Below are 20,639 nucleotides of genomic sequence, written 5' to 3' on the forward strand. Positions count from 1 at the left end.
AACCTCAGCTTGGCTCAAGCTGATTGCAACTTTATTAGAAAAAATGAACAGATTTGATGAGTAGGCAGGATTAGAACCAGTTACCTCCTGCACAAAGGGCCAATGTCCTACTTGCTAGGTTGGAGCCTTGTTTTTTCCTTGTCTTTGAGCTATGTCACATGGATACAGATGCGCGACATTGTGCAAATGCTGTTGGTATGATACAATGATTCAAAAATTAGGACACAGGGACATTGTCGGACACACATAATGTATGTATGTGTGTATAAAAAAGCAATTCTAAACCACTATAATGAAGAACATCGAATTATGAAATGAGGACCTGCCTAACTCCAGCTTGCCTATCGAAGAAAATAAAATGAAACCAGTAAAAGTTGAAATATAATGTAATTAGTGCCAAATGTTAAAAGAAAAAGAACTCAATTAAATGTTAGTAAATAAGATTGTAAAGGGAAATACATAAAGTTAATGACACAATGTTGACTGTGTGTGAAACTGGTTTGACTGTGTCCATGAAATATTTTGGAGTGTCCATGAAGTGTTCGGGCATCGTTTAATGTCGACACAGGATACACATGCTAAGTGAAGTGGTAGTATGACATGGCTTTTGGGTAATAACAAGACATGCATGACCCTATTAAACGAGCTTAACCAAGCTAAACTTGCTGTACATTAACAAAGCCTCGGTTTGTGCTCTCGGCTGGTTTTCATAGATGAGCCTCGGCTTGGTGCTCAAGCTCAGTTCACATTCAAAGTGGGAGAAGCCGTGTCCAAGCTTAAACAAGCTGAGCCTGGCCAAACATAGGTTTACAGGCCCGACCAAACTCAGGCTTACCCGACACATTCTGCAGCCCTGGAAAGAGGTGTGGTATAATGTCCCAGTCTCTTCATATGATGGATTAAAGAAGCACTATGTCTGAACATATTAGTGAAGATCAAGCCAGTGAAACTTCTACCATGTCTCTCCAACTTCTGAAAGTGGATTGCCAGTGAGATTTTAGAGGATCCCGGTAGCGTGGTTGGTGTTCATCCCATTTCCTAGATTGATTAGTTTTTTGTTCTGCTCTATCCAAATTGAGTTTGAACTCTATCTGCTTGGACATAGAGAAAACAAATATACATTTTTCTTTAGCATATACTTTGAGATACTTTTCATGCAAAATTTCTTTTTCTTTATGGATATGTTAGTCGTTGACTCGTTGGTTTCTATTTTCTTTTTATTAGTATTGATGAGGTTTTCTTTTATTGCACATCCATGTCACTTATCTTTTTTAGGGTAATTCTCGTATTACTTGGTATTCTAATAAGTTTTCAAATTATACAGTGAACCTCTGACTTCGCGTAGTAGAGTTTCATATGTATTGCATCTTGGCTAACAAAATCGTATCTTTAGTATAATGGTCTTACTAGTTTGTCTATATTGGATACCTTTTGAGATAATATTTTTCTCTCCTTTCCCTTTGTTCATCTTTTTGGTGATCTAACTTAAGCTTCTGAATACTTTTTTCCTACAAATCACAGTTCTCTCCTGGGATTGTTTGTGGCACACCATCAAAAATTTCTTCTATCTGAACCTAACACCAGGCACGTCGAGGGTTCTATCTCAGTGAATTAGCAGCCAACTGATATACAATATGGTTGATGAAGGTTACAAGTTGATCCAGAGCCCCTGGTTATCTGGAACCTTGGTTGCTCTTGTCCTAGGCATTGTTTTACCCATATTATTTTCTATCATGTCAAGTGGAAAGAAAAAGGGTAAACAAAGAGGAGTACTAGTTGATGCTGGTGGAGAGCCTGGTTTTACCGTACGCAACGAGAGATTTCCTTCCTTGGTTGAGGTGCCATGGGAGGGTGCCTCCAATCTTGCAGTTCTATTTGAACAATCTTGTAAAAAACATGCCAGCAGCCACTTTTTGGGGACAAGGAAGATTATTAAAACGGAAACAATGAGAACCAGTGATGGGAGGACTCTTGAGAAACTACAACTCAGTGACTATAAGTGGCTTAGCTTTACTGAAGCGTTTGAACATGCTTCTGATTTTGCATCAGGTTTAATCAAATTGGGCCACAATACAGAGGACCGTGCAGCAATTTTTGCTGAAACTAGAGCCGAATGGTTCATTGCCTTGCAGGTATCTTCCTTAGCTGACCTTTGAAAAAATCATTTATTTCTCCTGTCTAGCATTGTGTGTTTTCATTAATAGTTTGCTGGACCATGAGGTCTGGAAAAAAGTCATTACAAATGTTTATGATTAGATATGTTTTGAGTTGCCTCCCACATTGATATTCATTGTAGCAGCAGTGCATCTTTTTAGTTTATTCAAGTTGGAAAGTTTTTTAAGGTCAAGTTCAGGGAAACACTGTTGATGGTAGTCCCCACATACTTTTGTAAGACACGTCGGTGAAAAGGGCTTCATTTGAAATGTGATTTTTTATTTTTACTCTGTTTATTTTCTTCTCCTGGTGAGTGATATATAGATAATCTCTTTCTTTTAATAGGGATGCTTTCGTCAGAATATAACAGTGGTTACAGTGTATGCTTCTTTGGGTGAGGCAGCTCTTATCCACTCACTGAATGAGGTATGAACTTCTCACATTTCCTAATCATATTCTCTGTGTGCTTGTATTAGCAATATTTACCTTTTTTCTATATTGGTCTTTGTTTGTGAACATTGTTTCACAATCTTTACCTTTTTGTTTTAGATCGGTCTTTGTTATTTCTGTTAACATACTCAAATGAGTGCTATTTGCATTGTCTGCTTGGTACCTGTCTCCCCTGAAACTTTAAATGCTTAAACGAGTCTCCTGTACTCCTTATACTTCTTTGTTAAATTTGTGATTATTTGTTGCCTTTTCCACTATTTCTTGTATACTTGATCATCCTAATTGTTCAATGTAGCAACATATAGGTAATTGGAATTCTTTTTTTTTGGCAACTGAAATGTATAGGTTTAGATGGTAAAACAAAATTTTTGATGTTAACTTGCATAACTATTTGCTTAATCAGTGAGGTAAAAAAGCAGAAAGTATAAGATTATCTTAGATACATGGGTACCAGGGTTTAAGCAAATACAGCTGCATATTGTACAAAGACATGAAGCTGGTTGGTCAAGTACTTGCAGTGTGTCTAGTTACACTGTTGGATTTCACAGAATGGTTTGTTATTGGATAAAACCACTTCTAGATCCTTATTTGGAATGGCTAGAAAAAGGTGAGCATGGTCTAACCCCCAAAAATTGCACTGGTCCAATTGCTAGAATAAATCTCAGGCCTAGAAACTGTAGTTGCTGTCCTTTTCTTGGATGATGATGATGATGATGTTTGGCAAAGGAAGAACAAGCAAACAAGTGTATTCTTTTGAATATCAGGAGCCTGGAAAATATCTTTCCCTGTATTGAGTTTGTTTGTTAATAAAAACATAGAGTTATTTTAACAAGGGGTCATTTTTTAGAAATATGATGTACCTATCTAACTCAAATATTTTTCTTCTTGACAGACAGAGGTTTCAACTCTGATCTGTGATTTCAAGCAATTAAAAAAGTTGGCTGCAATAAGTGAACAGCTAGATTCAGTTAAATCTATTGTTTACATGGAAGATGAAGGGGCTGAATTCACTTCTGATTTATCAGAAAAGCTATCAAAGTTTAAAGTTTCATCCTTTTCTGAAGTTCAAAGGTTGGGGAAACAAAATGCTGCTGAGGCTAGACTACCTCAAAGTTCTGACATTGCGGTGATTATGTATACCAGTGGCAGTACTGGCCTACCTAAGGTAAGGAGAGGCATAATGACTTTTAAAAAGTTTAGTTCTTCCTCCTTGTTCCAATTTGCATCTCTGCAAGTTTGGTTTGTTTGATAGTTAAGCAAAATGCTTAATGATGATTGTGACTATGATAGTTGATACTTGAAAATTTAAATCTACACCACTGGTCTGGTTTAACCAGGTTGGCTTTTTTCTGGTAGATGTAAGATAAAATTGTCTTTCTTTTCTTTAAAATACTCCTCTCAAATGGCTATTCTACGCTAGTCCTCATGGGATTTGATGTTCCTAATTGCCATTTAAAATGTGAGCGTATTCATGTTGGTCATTTAAAGCAGTTTATGATTAATGTGGACCTATTGACAAGATGAAGAAAGGTAGCGTGTGTGAGGGGAAGGCTATTCCATTGCAGATAATATCTCTCAAGTGAGACTACTTTTCAGGAGCTCATCAAAATCTCAAACTGCCACTTATTCTGCTAGTCAATCTCTTATCTATTGTTGATGCATTTCCATGGAAAGCAAGATTATATACTGGGAGTGTCTAAAAAAAGCATGTCAACATGTCTCTATGCATGAATGTCGAAGCATTTTGATATTCATCTTTGCTGTCTTATTTTCTTGTTGATTTCTTACTGTTCGAACTTCAAACATATTTGATATCATTGATGATTATTCCTATGCAAACTTTGAGTGGGTATATTGTAAGTGAAAATCTGTACTTGTACTGCTGCTTTTTTCACTTTTGATTCGATATTTTGCATGAGAATCCTGGAGTACAAATCATGGTTTGTCATCTTCCTGGATTGTGTTCTCTCTTAACAAAGGGCTGAGCTGAGATCTTATAAACCGTAGCTTGTTTTTCTTTTTCTAAAATACTAACTTGGTCTTTTATCTGATACTGTAGGGAGTCATGATGACTCATGGTAACATAGTTGCAACTGTAGCAGCTGTCTTGACCATAGTTCCAGGAATAGGTCCTAAGGATGTTTACTTGGCTTATTTGCCCCTGGCACATGTTCTAGAACTGGCAGCTGAGGTTATTATGTACATAAGTTTTTCTTTTCTGATTGTATGGTTTCACAATTGTATATAAATTTAATATGTGAATCTTCTTTGCTTTTCTAGGTGGTGATGATGATTGCAGGTACTGCAGTAGGCTATGGTACAGCTTTGACATTAACTGATTCATCAAATAAAATCATGAAAGGATCACAAGGGGATGCATCTGCATTACAGCCCACACTTATGGCAGCAGTGCCAGCAATTCTAGATCGTGTCCGGGAGGCAGTACTGAAAAAGGTTTACTTACTGACTAGTATTTGTAAAGATTCGCCATTAATTGGAAAATTAGAACTGACTCATCATTCATAATTATTAGGTTGCAGAGAAAGGTGGCTTATCAAAGAAATTCTTTGATACTGCATATAGACGTCGATTTGCTGCTATTGAAGGAAGTTGGTTTGGTGCATCCGGTCTAGAAAAGCTTTTCTGGGATGTCATTGTATTTAAAAAGATAAGATCTGTTCTTGGGGGACGTATTCGTTTTATGCTTTGTGGCGGTGCTCCTTTGTCTGGAGATACCCAAAGGTTTATCAACATCTGTGTCGGGTAAATCTCTTTTTATCATTTCTATATTTGAAATTAAATATTGTACCGGTATGAAATAAGCTTAACACTGGCTGAAACAACTATATAACTTTTATAGTAGCAACTTTTAGTGACCATGCCTCATTTCAATGAATCATGTTACGGTGATTCTTAATCATCAAACTCCCAAGAATTTTTTGTCAAATTATAGGGGTTTGGTTTCTATGAATGTTTGATTTCTGTCATCGTGAGTGCTTTTGCTGATCTGGGCAATATGATGCACTTGAGTTTTATTGGTTTGGTAAAGTTTTCTTGTTCTCCATGATGCTTTGATTGTATTGGCTTTTACTTATTTCCACAAGCAATTGCATTTTTATAGAAACTAATGTGGTTTAACTCTTCAGGGCTCCAATAGGTCAAGGTTATGGGTTAACAGAGACATGTGCTGGTGCAACTTTTTCTGAATGGGACGATGTCTCAGTGGGTCGTGTTGGTCCACCTTTACCTTGTTGTTTTATTAAGGTAACACATCTTTCAAGAAAAAGCAAGTATTGTTGTTTCTGATGAATCCCTCAGGAGTAGGTGATCATATAAGCTATCATTTCAAACTCATGAAAGGCTTCTGATCAGTTATGAGTCTTAACAACCTTCCATGAACTCATTTTATATTTATTTTAGTGAGACCTTTTCTTTTTCTAATCTCCCTCCCTTCTCAAACCAGCCACGTCAGTCCCATTTTATTTTTTTGCTCAAGCAATAGAGATTGTTCTAGTTACTTGAGTTTTTGAGGCACGTAATCTCATTTTATATTTAAAGCAAAGCGTTTGAAGCTCATGCATTGTTTCAAGCTGTTCCATTTGCTTAGACCATGTAATGGTTATCTGTGATATCTGAAAATAACACACTATTAAAAGTTTTCCAAGAAAGCCAGTAAAAAACTGGAAAATACCATGATTTCGGAATATCAATATTTTTGAAACTATTGTGTTTTTTATCATGGCATTTTATGATTTTTTTTTTAATTTTAAAATTTTCAATATTTTATTGTGATATATTTTGGACATTGCTAATATGTTGCCCCTTTAACCCACTTTTTTTTCAAATTCTTCCAAGAAAAACCCTTGTTGAGATATTGCTGAGACTGATACTGGGGCTATGGTTTAGACCCTATTTAGGTTGCTATGGCATTACATATTGGGTTCTTTTGCCGCTTTTGAGATCCTTGGATGTTGTTAAGAAGTGAAATTTAAAGTTGCAAAATATTAGTATTTTTTTGCTCACGATGCTGAATTCCAATTCAATTTGATATGCAGCTTGTCTCCTGGGAAGATGGTGGATATACAATATCTGATAAACCAATGCCTCGAGGGGAGATTGCCATCGGTGGATTTAGTGTGACTCCAGGTTATTATAAAAATGAAGCAAAAACTGCTGAAGTTTACAAGGTAGAAACTTTCAAATTTTGACCTTGATTTCTGTTCATGCTCATACAAAGTACGACGACTACTAGCCTGATGTTTCTCCAAACCTAGGTAGATGAGAAGGGCATGAGTTGGTTTTACACTGGTGATATAGGCCAATTTCATCCTGATGGTTGCCTTGAGATCATTGATAGAAAGAAGGACATAGTGAAACTTCCACACGGAGAATATGTTTCTCTTGGGAAGGTATTTAAAGCCATTAGTTAAAATTTCTTATATATGTTTTTTTCTTTGTTATTTTGTCCAATAGATTGATCACTGCATCTGTTCTTGTAGGTTGAGGCAGCATTATCATCATGCGACTACATTGACAACATCATGGTACATGTGGATCCTTTCCATAATTACTGTGTTGCCCTGATAGTTCCCTCACACGCTTCAATTGAGAAGTGGGCTCAGAGTTCGGGGATCGAGTACAAGGACTTCACAGATCTATGTGACAAGAAAGAAACCATTGAGGAAATTCAGAAATCTCTTGCAAAGGTTAGTACTTGAGACATATGTTATATTATATCTATATATACATGTTTTCATCCATGGCCTATTTTTAGTAATGGCCCCTTGATAGATCTACTTGCTTTTTTCTCATATGCGCCCTCTGCTGTGAAAATTTGCCAATTGTATGGTGTTTGGGAAAGACCTTCCTAAGTGTGGCATGTCTCCATGTGTAACAACCCTAACTCATCCCCGATGAAAAGAAACAATTGCGGAAACCAAAACCCAAGGATCCGGGGCTTCACAGACTTAACAACTTTCAAACCACAAGTAATCTTTACATTGAATCAACCAATCAAATAACTAACTTTATTAACCAATAAAATGTCATAGAACAGGAATAAAATGAAACCTAAAGCCACACTGTCCAGAAAACATCAAAACTAGTCACGTGATTTCGCAGGCTCCCTGTGGCAGACATCCCCATCACTGAGCTCCAGGTCCTGAGAAAAACATTCGAACTACTGGGTAAGAATCAAAGATTCTTTATGCGAATTTCTATAAAAATCCAAATAGGCAAAAAAGAAGAAGCATAAATCAAATTCATGCAAGTATTCAGAGAAAATATAACAACAATCTCATAAATCATTTCCTATTCTAGCACTTAAAAGCAAGTATTATGCAATAACTTTTCACATGAAACAGAACAAGTAAGAATGCATGAACTAATGCAGAACAGTAAATATGCATAATTCCAATACACATGCATGAATAATTTATTAAATTATTATCAGAGTTCTCTTTTGCATACATGTCTCTATTAAATGCAGACAAGTTTACTTTCACTTTTTATTAAACTTGCGGATACTCAAAACGGGCACAACTTTTGAAGTCGAAGTTAGGTTCTTAGTGGTAGCTTACATACAATTTGTATTTTATTACTAGGTTAAATATTTGTTCCTCGACCGATATCAAGAATCAACATCATCCATCAAAACATTAGAAATCAACATTTAATGTCGGGACATCAGGTAAATCAACATCAACTGATGCCACTTTCTTGGTATACCAATAACAACAGTTGTGTCTACAACACCACCCCAAAGAAAAGTGACTGAAAACTCCATAAAACCGTAGCCGGAAGGTGAACCACCCTATCGGGTTCAGGGGCACAAACGTACACGGAGTTTTAGTATCCTCATGGTTTTTTTAAAATTGCCATCCAAGATTCTCACACTGTAGAAGGTACATCGAAAAAGAAAAAATATTAATTACACTGTTTATCTCTTTTATATTTTTAATAAAAGTCAAATTATTTACAAAAGAATTGTTTTGCAAATAAACATGCAAAACACAACTCGGGGCCTAGCCCGCTACAATTTTAACAGTGCAATTAATTTAGAAAGTCAATAATTTCAAGAGTGAATTTTGCAATGCATAAACACTAATCTTGGAGCAACACATGCTCCTGGCCCATATGACCTATGGTGGCTCATATCTGACCACTAATGCATCTTAAGCAAAATTCTCAGTGAACATGCACACACACAACTATTGAAACATGTCCACAATATATATCCATTCATACATCATAAGAATGTACGTACAACACAAATTGCATATGCATACTATTGCGGAAGTAATGAAGGCACCGAACCCTAGGTAGAGAGAGATAGAGGGAAAGAGAGAGAGAGACGAGAGAGAGAGAGAGAGAGAGAGAGAGAGAGAGAGAGAGAGAGAGAGAGAGAGAGAGAGAGAGACGGCTGCAAGTAATAGATCTTCTTAATCGTGATTAGGGCTTCTCTATATATTAAATAGAGAGAGGCTGAAAAGAGTAGTTACATTTAAGCCTACTATAAAATCAAAAATTCAAATAGCCTCTAATATATAAAACGACTTAACTTAAAACCACCTATTTACTTAAAACCACCTATTCTCAACACTCCCCCTCAAGCTGGAGCATAGATATCAATCATGCTCAGCTTGTCACAACATTTTGAGAAATTTGGTCTAGCAAGAGGTTTTGTAAACATATCTGCAACTTGGTCTTCAGACTTTAGGTATTTGGTAGTGATATGACCAGCTTGAACCATATCTCTTACATAGTGGCAATCAACCTCAATGTGCTTTGTTCTCTCATGAAATACAGGATTGTTCGCTATATATGTTGCCGCTTTATTATCACACATCATGGTCATGGGAGAAGAAACTTTCACCTGAAGATCATTAAGAATAGTACGAACCCATATCAATTCAGCAGCTGTTTGGGCCATAGCCCGATATTCAGATTTTGCACTTGACCTAGAAACAACATTTTGTTTCTTACTTTTCCAAGAGATCAAGTTGTCTCCCAGAAAAACACAGAAACCTGTGGTAGATTTTCTATCCACTACAGATCCTGCATAGTCAGCATCAAAATAGGCCACTATCTCCAGATTTCCACTTTTTTTGAACAATAACCCCTTTCTAGGAGAAGATTTTAGGTATCTGAGAATCATAATAGCTGCATTTCAGTGTACCTCAGTTGGTTTGTCCATAAACTGACTAACTTTGCTTACAGCTAAAGCAATATCCGGCCTAGTCACAGTTACATACAGTAGCTTCCCTACTAGGGAACGATAGCTCTTGCTATCAACCAGTTTTGATCCTTCTTCAAACATCTGAACTTTATGGTCCATGGGAATATTTGCTGGTTTAGCTCCCAACATTCCTGTTTCCTTTAATAAGTCAAGAACATATTTCCGTTGAGACAAAACCATCCCTTCACGGCTCCTGGCAACTTCTATACCCAGAAAATACCTGAGTGAACCAAGGTATTTTGTAACAAAGTGTTTTTGAAGATGAGCCTTTGTGGCTTCAATAGCTTTCACATCATTTCCTGTAAGAATGATGTCATCCACATATACCACCATAACAACTATGCCAGAGCTAGTTTTCTTTATAAAAAGTGTATGATCTGCTGCTGATCTATTAAAGCCAAAACGTGACATCACTTCAAACAATTTTTGAAACCATGCACGAGGACTTTGTTTCAGGCCATAAATCGCCTTTCTCAATCTACACACCTTCTGACACTCCCCCTCAACTTCGAATCCTGGAGGTTGTTGCATGTAAACGGTCTCAGATAGATCCTCATATAGAAATGCATTTTTCACATCTAACTGGTACAAGCTCCAACCATGCTGAACAGCTACTGAGAGAACAAGACGGATGGTACCCATCCGTGCAACAGGAGAAAAAGTTTCAAAGAAGTCAATTCCATATGTCTGAGTATACTCTTTCGCGACTAATCTGGCCTTGTACCTTTCAATAGAACCATCAACTTTGTACTTTATTGTATATACCCATTTACATCCAACAATGTCAGCACCTTCTGGGGAATCGACTAGATCCCAGGTATGCTAAGATACTAAAGCTGTCATTTCTTCTTGCATAGCCTGCTTCCAGCGATTATCAAGTTCGGCCTGTTGATAGTTCAGAGGAATAGTTTCTTCAGATAAGGCTGAAATAAAAGACTTCATCTGATGTCCAATTCTGGCATGGGAGACACAATGAGATATGGGATATAAGGTACATTGTCTTGTCCCCTTTCATAGAGCAATAGGCCTGTTATCATCATCCTGAAGATCACGATTGTCAGTAGAACTTACCTCAGGAGAAGAAGAAGATGAAGGCTCTTGCGGAAGTGGAGCTCTACGCACATATACCAATGGAGGATTATTAAATCTGGAGGAGGATAAAGTTTGGTTCGGTAATGAGGGCGCAGATTCCAAAAGAAAAGGAGGTATAGGTAATGGAAAAGACTCAGTTGGATCAACCTGCAGCGGGGAACCGGAAATAGAGTAATATGGAGAGGATTCCAGGAAAGATACATCCGCACTGACATACTCTCGGCGAGAAATAGGATCATAACATCGATAGCCCTTTTGATTTTTGGGATAACCGATAAATATACATTTTGTAGCTTGAGCGGCTAATTTATCACGGTCAGGGCCAAGTTTGTGTACAAAACAAACACATCCAAATATTTTTGGTGATAAGGAAAAAAGTGGAGCATTAGGTTTTAGGATATGTAATGGAATGTGATCACCCACAGAAGACGAAGGCATGCGGTTGATCAGATAGCAAGCAGTGGTAATCGCATCACCCCAATATAACACAGGAACATTGGATTGAATCATAATGGTCCTGGCAACATCAAGTAGGTGCCGATGTTTTCGCTCAGCCACCCCATTTTGTTGAGATGAATAGGCACAGAAAGTTTGGGGTTGGATGCCATGATCTTGGTAAAATTGTAACAGACCTTTTGATTTAAACTCGAGAGCATTATCAGTGCGAACAATCTTGACAATAGAGTCAAACTGAGTTCTTATTTCAAGAATTAGGGATTTAATAATACTTGGAACTTCAGATCGTTCTTTTATTAAAAAAACCCATGATAACTTAGAGAAATCATCAACAATAACAAGATAATAACGACACTGAGTCCTAGTAGGAATCTTACTAGGACCCCATACATCTGCATGAAGAAGTTCAAAAACTTTATTACTAGACTGACTCTGACTCGAAGGGAACGAACTTCGATGATGCTTGCCCAATTGACATGCTTCACACTGAAGCGATGTGGTGGAAGGAATCTGAGGAAAGACCGACCGAAGCTTTGACAATGAGGGATGACCAAGACGACGATGCCACTGAATAGGACTGAATGATTGTTCCACTGCAGCATGAACATTACCCATTGGATGATGTAGGTAGTAAATTCCATTTTCTTCATAGCTTCCACCAATCTTCTTCCCCGTCAGCAAATCCTGAAAATGACAACCCATTGGATCAAATATTACTCTACAGTTTTGTTCTTTTATAAGGCAACTAACAGAGAGTAAACTTTGAGGAAATTTTGGAGCATGAAGAGCATTTTTCAACTGTAATGAGGAGGATATAGAAATATTTCCCTGACCAACAACCGGGGAGGAGCTCCCATCGGCTAAGGAGACTCAAAGCTGAGCCTTGATATCCTTTAGATCTGAAAAAACACGTGAATTTCCACACAAATGTCTGGATGCACCAGAGTCAATAACCCACTTACTATTAGTCGGATGAAGATGATTTCCTGTTGAATATGCAACACCAGCTACAGGAGGAGTGAAACTCAAAGGTCGAAGAGCTATCAGCTCATCATATTCCACACGACTAAGGGTGATACTACTTTCATTGTCAGCGATATTCTTTTGTACATTTGTTGTCTCGGTAGTAGTCACATTTGCTTTAGGAGAATATAACTTTGATGAAGAAGAGGTTGGCCGACCATGCTTATCCCAGCAGCGATCTTCTAAATGTCCAGATTTTCCACAGAATGTGCATTGAAGCTTTTCTCTGCCTCCCATACCACGTCCACGACCTCGTCCTCTGATATTCTGAATATTTCCACGCCCATAACCGGATGAGACAACAAGGGCAGATGACTGAGTCACAGACTGAGATTGTGGAAGAGAGATAGCTAGTCTACTCAGACGATTGTATGCATCAGCAAGAGTAGGAACATCTGATCCAGTCAACATTTGAACTTTTGCAACAGAAAAATCTGAAGAGAGACCGGTAAGAAAACGAGCAACCATGGTTTGTTCTTGATGATCCTTCTGCTTCGAGCAACACAGAGGCCTGTGAGCATTAAGTCTTTCAAACGCAGCTTTGACAGAGTCGTAGTACTGGGCTAAGGTCTGATCTCCCTGCTGCAAATTATATATCTCCTGTTCGACTTGTAGGACACGACTTACATTCGTTTCTTGTGAGTATGTATCACGAAGATTGTCCCACATTAGTTTGGCTGTATTCTATGTCACACGGACTCGGCTAGGGAGGTGCCGCACCCGAGTCGACACGCTCCGACACGGGTGCCGACACGGGTGCGGCCTCGGACACAGCCTGGACTCGGTCAACGCCGAGTCGGACTCGGTCAACGAGTCCAGGCCGAGTCCGTCTTAATTTTGGACTCGGTCAACGTTGACCGATTCCAAAAATGTCCATTTTTAGTACAAAAAACAAAAAAAAAGATCTTTTTATATATTTTAAAAAAAAATATATAGCATGAGTCTTAAACATTAGGCCCAGAAAAAAAAATTATTCTTAAATATTATCATTTAATTCTCTCTCTCAATCTTAAAAGCTAATAAATTCTCATCCACGAGTACCAACACTTTTCATCCACCAAGTTCTCTCTCTTATAAAAGCTAATAAATTCTCATCCACGAGTAGCAACACTTTCTCATCCACCGAGATCTCTCTCTCTCTCTCTCTCTCTCTTTTTCAAATCTAGCTTTGAAAAATTAAAAGCTTTTAATTAATGTTATGAATTTTAGCAAAAGATATTTAATGCATTTACCAGAACATGCTTTTAGTTAATGCTTTTAATTAATATCTTGATGATGTTTTATTCCCATGGTAGCTAAGACTCGGCTGAGTCAATGATAAACTCAGCCTAGTTTGGTTCTAACCCAGTTATACTACTATTTTAACTCAGTTAGTTCAGGATCTGAGACAACTTGGAAGAGTCACGAGCCGAGTCCAAAATTTATATAGACATATGCACACACTGGATATATATATATATATATATATATATATATATATATATATATATATATATATATATATATATATATATATATAGCCGAGTCCCCGTGTCCAAAATTTTTAAAATTGCGCCGCACTCGTGTCGCACCCGCACCCGCACCCATGTGACATAGGCTGTATTATAGTAAATCAATCCATCTGCAATATGGGGTTCGACACTATTCATGATCAATGACATAACTATGTCATTATCTTCATCCCAAGTAACATATTTTCCCAATTTTTCAGTGGGTCCATCTTCCAACAAAATATGTTTTCGACGATGACCAGATACCGACATCATAAACGTTCTGGACCATCTGGCATAGTTGGTTTCATTCAATCTTACAGAATACCCGTACGAAAAAGGATTGGCAAATGCTTTATATTCTCCAATATGTTCCAATTTGGAATCACATTTTGAAGTTTCAGCCATACTAAAAAATATACTTTTGTTTCAGCAGGGACATATTTCATAACTTGTGTTCCACTCACACAACAACCCAGCAGCTGTTAAAAAAAAAAAGCCAACGACAACAAGGTACATCAGGCCACAAGAAGAGTATTTTCCCAGTACAGCAGGGAGTCAAGCCTGCAATTTCTGCTACAGTAGTGGACAGCAGCCCACACACATGAATATTGAACAACTGCACACACATATGAGTCAATCACGCATCAGCCATAACCGACGACCAGCATCTATCCTCCACACAGACTCCCTCGACAACAACACAACTGATAATTTTCATCACAGTAGATAAAACCAACTTGCTGTTTCTACTGATCACGACAAAAAAATAAAGATAGATGTTGTAGTCACGCCAGCAGTGCAATCACAAAAGTAAATAGATTAACGACAGCCTGAAGAATCACAGTAATCACGACAATCACGACAGCATGCTGTAAATCACGACTGCTAACAAACAAGAAGTTCATTTCTTCAAAGGACAACCAACCATACGAAGGTAATCAAATCACGACAGGGGCACGATAGCCATACGAAGGTAAACAATGTTATCAGCTGCTAAATCCAAAAAAAAACCAGCAGATCTCGATCAAGAGAAGGGGGTTACTGCTGCCAGACCTGAAGAGCACTCCCACGTTGATCATTAGATCTGATAACAGATCTGGGCCAGATCTGTCATCAGATCTAAAAAAAAATAAATCCACACCTGGTTCGAGATCGTTGCAGCAGATCACGCTCCTGATGTAGGTCACGCTCCTGGTGTAGATCACGCTCCTAGGATCGTAGGCTCTGATACCATGTTGCGGAAGTAATGAAGGCACCGAACCCTAGGTAGAGAGAGAGAGAGAGAGAGAGAGAGAGAGAGAGAGAGAGAGAGAGAGAGAGAGAGAGATGGCTGCAAGTAATAGTTCTTAATCGTGATTAGGGATTCTCTCTATATTATATAGAGAGAGGCTGAAAAGAGTAGTTACATTTAAGCCTACTATAAAATAAAAAATTCAAATAGCCTCTAATATATAAAACGACTTAACTTAAAACCACCTATTTACTTAAAACCACCTATTCTCAACACATACTAACAAATGCTTATGCATTACATCCAAACATGCACGTGATCATGTTAATGCGACATCAAAATAACTTTCGAAATTCTGTGTTCATGATATGCACATCTATGCCAACATAATATTTAATTGCATGAGCATACATAACCAATAAACATTTTTTCCATTCATGTAACAAATTTAGGCATGCTCAGGATACAAAACTTAACCACCAAGTCATATTTAGGTTGTCACGATGTACAGGACAACATTAGTATGTTCTTGGCAGCATGTTTCTTATGCAGAGAACATGCAGCCCAAAGGCAGTGGACAACGGACAATGCTGCACATAAATATGCAGCATTGGTCTGCCCTACAACAACCCCCAACAAGTTTTTGCACGGCCAACCAAATATCATTATAACGGATATGAAGGTTAGTCGCTCAAACATAGCTTTTCTAGCTTCCAATCGGAAGAGACAGCATGCTGGAAATGCGCATGTATATATACCAACAATCAAATGCAGAAGATAACTTGCTGGAAATACATATTTGATGCATATTTATGCAGAAATATAACATGTTGAAAATACATATTTAATGCATGTTTATGCAAAAATATAACATGCTAGAAATACATATTTGGTGCATGTTTATGTAAAAATACAACATGCTGGAAATACATATTTGATGCGTGTTTATGCATGCATGTTTATGCAGAAATATAACATAGTGGAAATACATATTTAGTGCATGTTTATGCAAAAATATAACATGCTGAAATTTCATATTTAATTTATTTTTATGCAGAAATATAACATGTTGAAAATACATATTTAAGATGACAGCACTTAAGAACATATTCAATATGACAGCATCTGAAGAACCTATTCAATATGACACCATCTCAAAAATATATTCAATATGTAAGCATCTTAAGAACCTATTCAATATGGCAGCATTGAAACACATTTGAATGCAGGTGCATATACTTGGATAGTTCCGAATCGAAGTCCAGAAAATATATATATATATATATATATATATATATATATATATATATATATATATATATATATATATACGGTAGATCCGAACCAGATCTTCCTAGTTCCATCACTCGGCAGATCTGATTTGAATCAGTGTGCTTGAACACGGTTTGGTAAGATTCGCATAAAAAAAAATTGGCTGATCTGGACCAGATTTGTGCACCTATGAAAATCAGCATATCTGTCCACAGGTACACATGGCAGATTTGAACCGATGAATATTTATACCCACACAGTATGTACACGAGTTCAACAAAATCTGATTTTATTGCATCCATTTGTATTTTTGCTATACATGTACAGAAAATCGACATGCCTTTCAAATCTGAATATGAAACAACCCCTACATGTTCAATGCATGATATCAAGGGATCAACATGTATAAATCAATTTTTTGATACATAGTGAAAATCGTTCTTTATAAAAGAGTGTATATATATATATTCATAAAATCATATTTTTCCTTTCTTTCTTTTTCCACCAAAAACTTCACATAAACCTGATTTAGGCTATTCCTCTCCGTTCGAATGAACCTGTACCTTCGATCGAAGATGGAAAAAGACCGAAAAAGTGTTGGTCGGACGATCGGAATGGAAAGGGTTCCTTTCCTTCTTCTTCTCCTTCTTTTCTTTCCTTTTCCTCTCTTCTCTTTTTTTTCTCTTTCTTTCTTTTCCCTTCCTTCTCTCTCTAGAAAGCAAAATCTAGAGAGAGGCACGAGTTAGACCCTTTTTAATTTATTTTTTTTTGCCTTCTAAAGAGAGGGTGACGGGGTAGAGTCTTTCTATAGAGGATAAAGTTCTACCAAATATAGAACTCTATCTTTCTCTCTAACTAAATCCTATTTATTCTCTTGTTATCATTTATTTTATTTTATTTTTTCTTTTTTAACTAATTTGGGATCTATCTAGAACTCCTATCTAGGTAGAGTTCTACCAAATGTGAAAATTTTCCCTTATCCAGAAAGTAAGATTTGTAATTTATTAATGACTAATATTGTATTATTTATTTATTAAATAATAAAATTTCAGAATGTTCGAGAGGGTATCTCCCCCCTTATGAGTTTTTTTTTAACCTAAAATTTCACTCAATTTAACTTTTATATTGAATTTAAAAGTTTAAATTAGATGGGCTTGGATTTCAGATCCGAATCAAAGATCCAAATCCATATGAATCTCAACCTAGACTAGATCATAATTAATATGTGTCTTGGATTGGGTCTAGATCCATATTAACTTGGATCAAATGGATTGGATTTGATTCGATTCAATTCAGAACTGATCACGTCGAGGAAGGCCATTTTTGAAAAAATGCGATTTTCAGGCCAACCGTGGCTCAAATTAAAAAAAACAAAATATCAATGTTTTCAGAATTCTGAAACGCATCTAATGATATATTACCTGATTTTCGCCTAAATTTAACCCAAATTTTGCTCGATTTTAAAGGTCAAAAATAAAAAGTTTTACCAAATCTTATTTGCCTCGTTTAAGTCTTGTCAATGGGTCACTCCCAGACTTAGCTGACGCCACCTAAAATTGAAGTTTTTATATCGACTTTCAAAATACTTAGCCAAATTTTCTGAAATCTCAGAATTTAAAATAATAGAAAAACACACGACATTACACCATGTGCATGTATTTAGTCAAGGATGAAATGTATATGAGTGTCATCTTACCTTGAAGTGAAAGGTAGAGATCCATTATTCCCTTCCTACATTATTTCTAAGCATTAAGATGCCTTTTTATGCGATCAAGAAAGAGCCAATCTGCATTCTGCCGGAGGGTTGTACCCTAGCAGTAGCAGAATATGGAACAGAAAGGGGCTGAGCAGCACCCTTGGCTTGAACCTGGGAGCTCCTATACTACCTTTAAGGATCTCTGTGCTTCTCATTCAATCATTTGTGTTTTTCCTCAGCCAATTTTTCTGAGCAAGTGAATGAAAAACCAATCAAAATTTCTTGTACATTTCTCAAGCTGCTTTAATTTGCGTATCCTTGGTGAAGCATTGATTGGCGGATTAAGCTCTTATATTTGGTGTCTCATATACGTTTGCCAGTTCTGTACTACTGGATGATCAAAATGCTCTCAAGTTTCAGAAGAGTTAATAGTTTTAGTGTCTTCTTTGAAGTTATGTTATGATCAAAATGCTCTCAAGTTTTAGAAGAGTTAATAGTTTTAGTGCCTTCTTTGAAGTTATGTTACAGCGAATATTCAGTGAGAAGGATTTGGATTGCTGATGTCTATGTTGTGAGTTCCAGCTGAAACAGGGATGGCTGCGCAGAAACATGTGCCCATGTTCATGTGATGTAGTTGGTACCTTGTTTTCAAGATCTTGAATTTTCTTTTCTCATGGTGTCGTAGGTAGCAAGGGCTGCAAAACTTGTCAAGTTTGAAATTCCAGCGAAAATCAAGCTTTTGCCAGATCCTTGGACTCCAGAATCTGGATTGGTCACTGCCGCCTTGAAGTTGAAGAGGGAGAATTTGAGGTCCAAGTTCAAAGAAGATCTGCAAAAGCTGTATAACTGAGCCCATATAAGGCTTCACCCCACGAATGTTTCTAGATCTCACTCTGTTTTTGGAAGATAAATTGACCAGGGTTGTAAAGTTTGTGTGCAAGTAGTGGCCGTTGGTGGTACAGATATATAATAAAATGCATCCGACTTTCATGCATTTGCGTGTTCCTTGTTGAATACCATCGCAGGTTATGTGCGTTAAAACATACCATCGCAGGTTATGTGCGTTAAAACAAGGTTTCTTGCATAAAGTTTGATTCCAAGAGAACGGATCCAAGAACTGAATCTCGAGGTTCTTGAGGTATCAATGTCGACCTAACTCAGGATTGGTACTCGAGGTTTACTTAATGGTCCTTTTGTCGCTTGACGTCAAGGGACACGATCACACAAATCTTGGTCCTGAGATTTTTTGGGCAAGGAAACATTTTGTGATAAACTAAGAAACGTGCTTAAAATATAAACTAAATCTTGGGTGTGTTGTTTGGGAATGGGGCCGGTTGTCTCCAAACTCATTCCTATGGTCATGCCTAGCTTAGGATCTCATTGTGAAGTTCTTTCAATCAGAACCGAGTCACCTGACCATGTGGATGGATTCAGCATGGTTGTCTATTAAGAGCTGATCCTTCTATTGTTCTTTTTCGATGAAAAAAAACTGATTTTTTAAATAATTTTTTGTTGGTATTTTTATGGCCATTGATTTTTTCAATCGCTGAAAATTCATGTTCACAAGTCCGATTCTGGTTATTTATATGCTGATATTCATCTAAACTGACCATGTAAATCACGTGTCATCTTGCAACAATGAAATCTTGGGATATGCCCACAAGGGCTCTGCTCATCTGGTAGGAGCGAGTTGCCAATGTCACCAAGTTGACGGAACATCACAAGTTCAAAACCTCCATGCTGCAAGGTCAAAGCTGAGTTTTCTCCCCGGTGGGAAGGGATGGGGCTTCAAGGGTTTTATCAATCGGAGTCCAGCCATTGTAAGGGGGGCAGGGGGGTTCTCCCTACTGTCCCCCCCAAAAGGGGGAAATCCTGAGATAACTATAAGAATGATATTTTACGTGTAGTCTAGGTTCAAATCCTGTTATGCTGACATGGACAGCTATCATAACTTCAGCACGCTGAGCCAGCATGGTTAGGTCTTTGCGCCTGGGGTGGTTTCTTCTAGTGTATATATATATATATATATATATATATATATATATATATATATATATATATAAAGGATGATATTGGGGATGACTGGGCCACTGGGTCTCGTTCGGGGTGTGCATGTTTGTGTAGTTTTCTACATGTCAAAAAATATATTAAATAAAACCAAATATAATTTTTTTAAGTCAAAATAGGATGACCTAAGCTCAATTACTTGGGGCAAACCTCTGTAGGCTCGGGTAAGTTGGTTCAAGTGATGGTCCTGGATTAGCTGAGTCTACTGAGGGTTGTTCAAGTAATTAGTCAAACTTGCCTTGGGTGCATTTGTTCAAGTAATGGACCTAAACTCTATTACATTGATTGCCATTGGTCCCTGGCTTTAGAACTCAATAAATAGAAGCAAATCTCAAAGGATTTCAACCAAACTAGTCTAAGTTTGAGCAACTGCGAGTTTTCTAACCAATTTGCACAAAGTACAGCCTTGCTACAGCGTACATTGCAGTGTGCCAGTGCAACCAAATTGATTCAACTGAATCCCAGTTT

The 20,639-nt window shown here is 37.3% G+C and overlaps 1 protein-coding gene across 3 annotated transcripts in view; it reads left to right on the forward strand.

Annotated features, from left to right (window-relative positions):
* The window catches only part of LACS8 (AMP-dependent synthetase and ligase family protein), a 94,305-nt gene extending 75,207 nt beyond the window's left edge, over positions 1-19,098 (forward strand). For 2 of the 3 annotated variants that reach the window (XM_090006115.1, XM_090006116.1), the window contains 11 exons: positions 1,522-2,132; positions 2,500-2,580; positions 3,497-3,769; positions 4,664-4,795; positions 4,885-5,058; positions 5,138-5,367; positions 5,751-5,868; positions 6,660-6,791; positions 6,879-7,013; positions 7,104-7,310; positions 18,790-19,098. In XM_090006115.1, coding sequence (XP_089862241.1) covers positions 1,635-2,132; positions 2,500-2,580; positions 3,497-3,769; positions 4,664-4,795; positions 4,885-5,058; positions 5,138-5,367; positions 5,751-5,868; positions 6,660-6,791; positions 6,879-7,013; positions 7,104-7,310; positions 18,790-18,954 — 2,145 coding nt within the window. In that variant the 5' untranslated portion in view covers positions 1,522-1,634 and the 3' untranslated portion in view covers positions 18,955-19,098. The remainder of the gene's footprint in view (positions 1-1,521; positions 2,133-2,499; positions 2,581-3,496; positions 3,770-4,663; positions 4,796-4,884; positions 5,059-5,137; positions 5,368-5,750; positions 5,869-6,659; positions 6,792-6,878; positions 7,014-7,103; positions 7,311-18,789) is intronic. The other variant, XM_090006117.1, reaches the window with a different exon arrangement.
* The last annotated feature ends 1,541 nt before the right edge of the window (positions 19,099-20,639 follow it).

Source organism: Nuphar pumila, chromosome 5 (assembly GCF_984573655.1).
Source record: "Nuphar pumila chromosome 5, dmNupPumi1.hap1.1, whole genome shotgun sequence".
Lineage (NCBI taxonomy): Eukaryota > Viridiplantae > Streptophyta > Magnoliopsida > Nymphaeales > Nymphaeaceae > Nuphar > Nuphar pumila.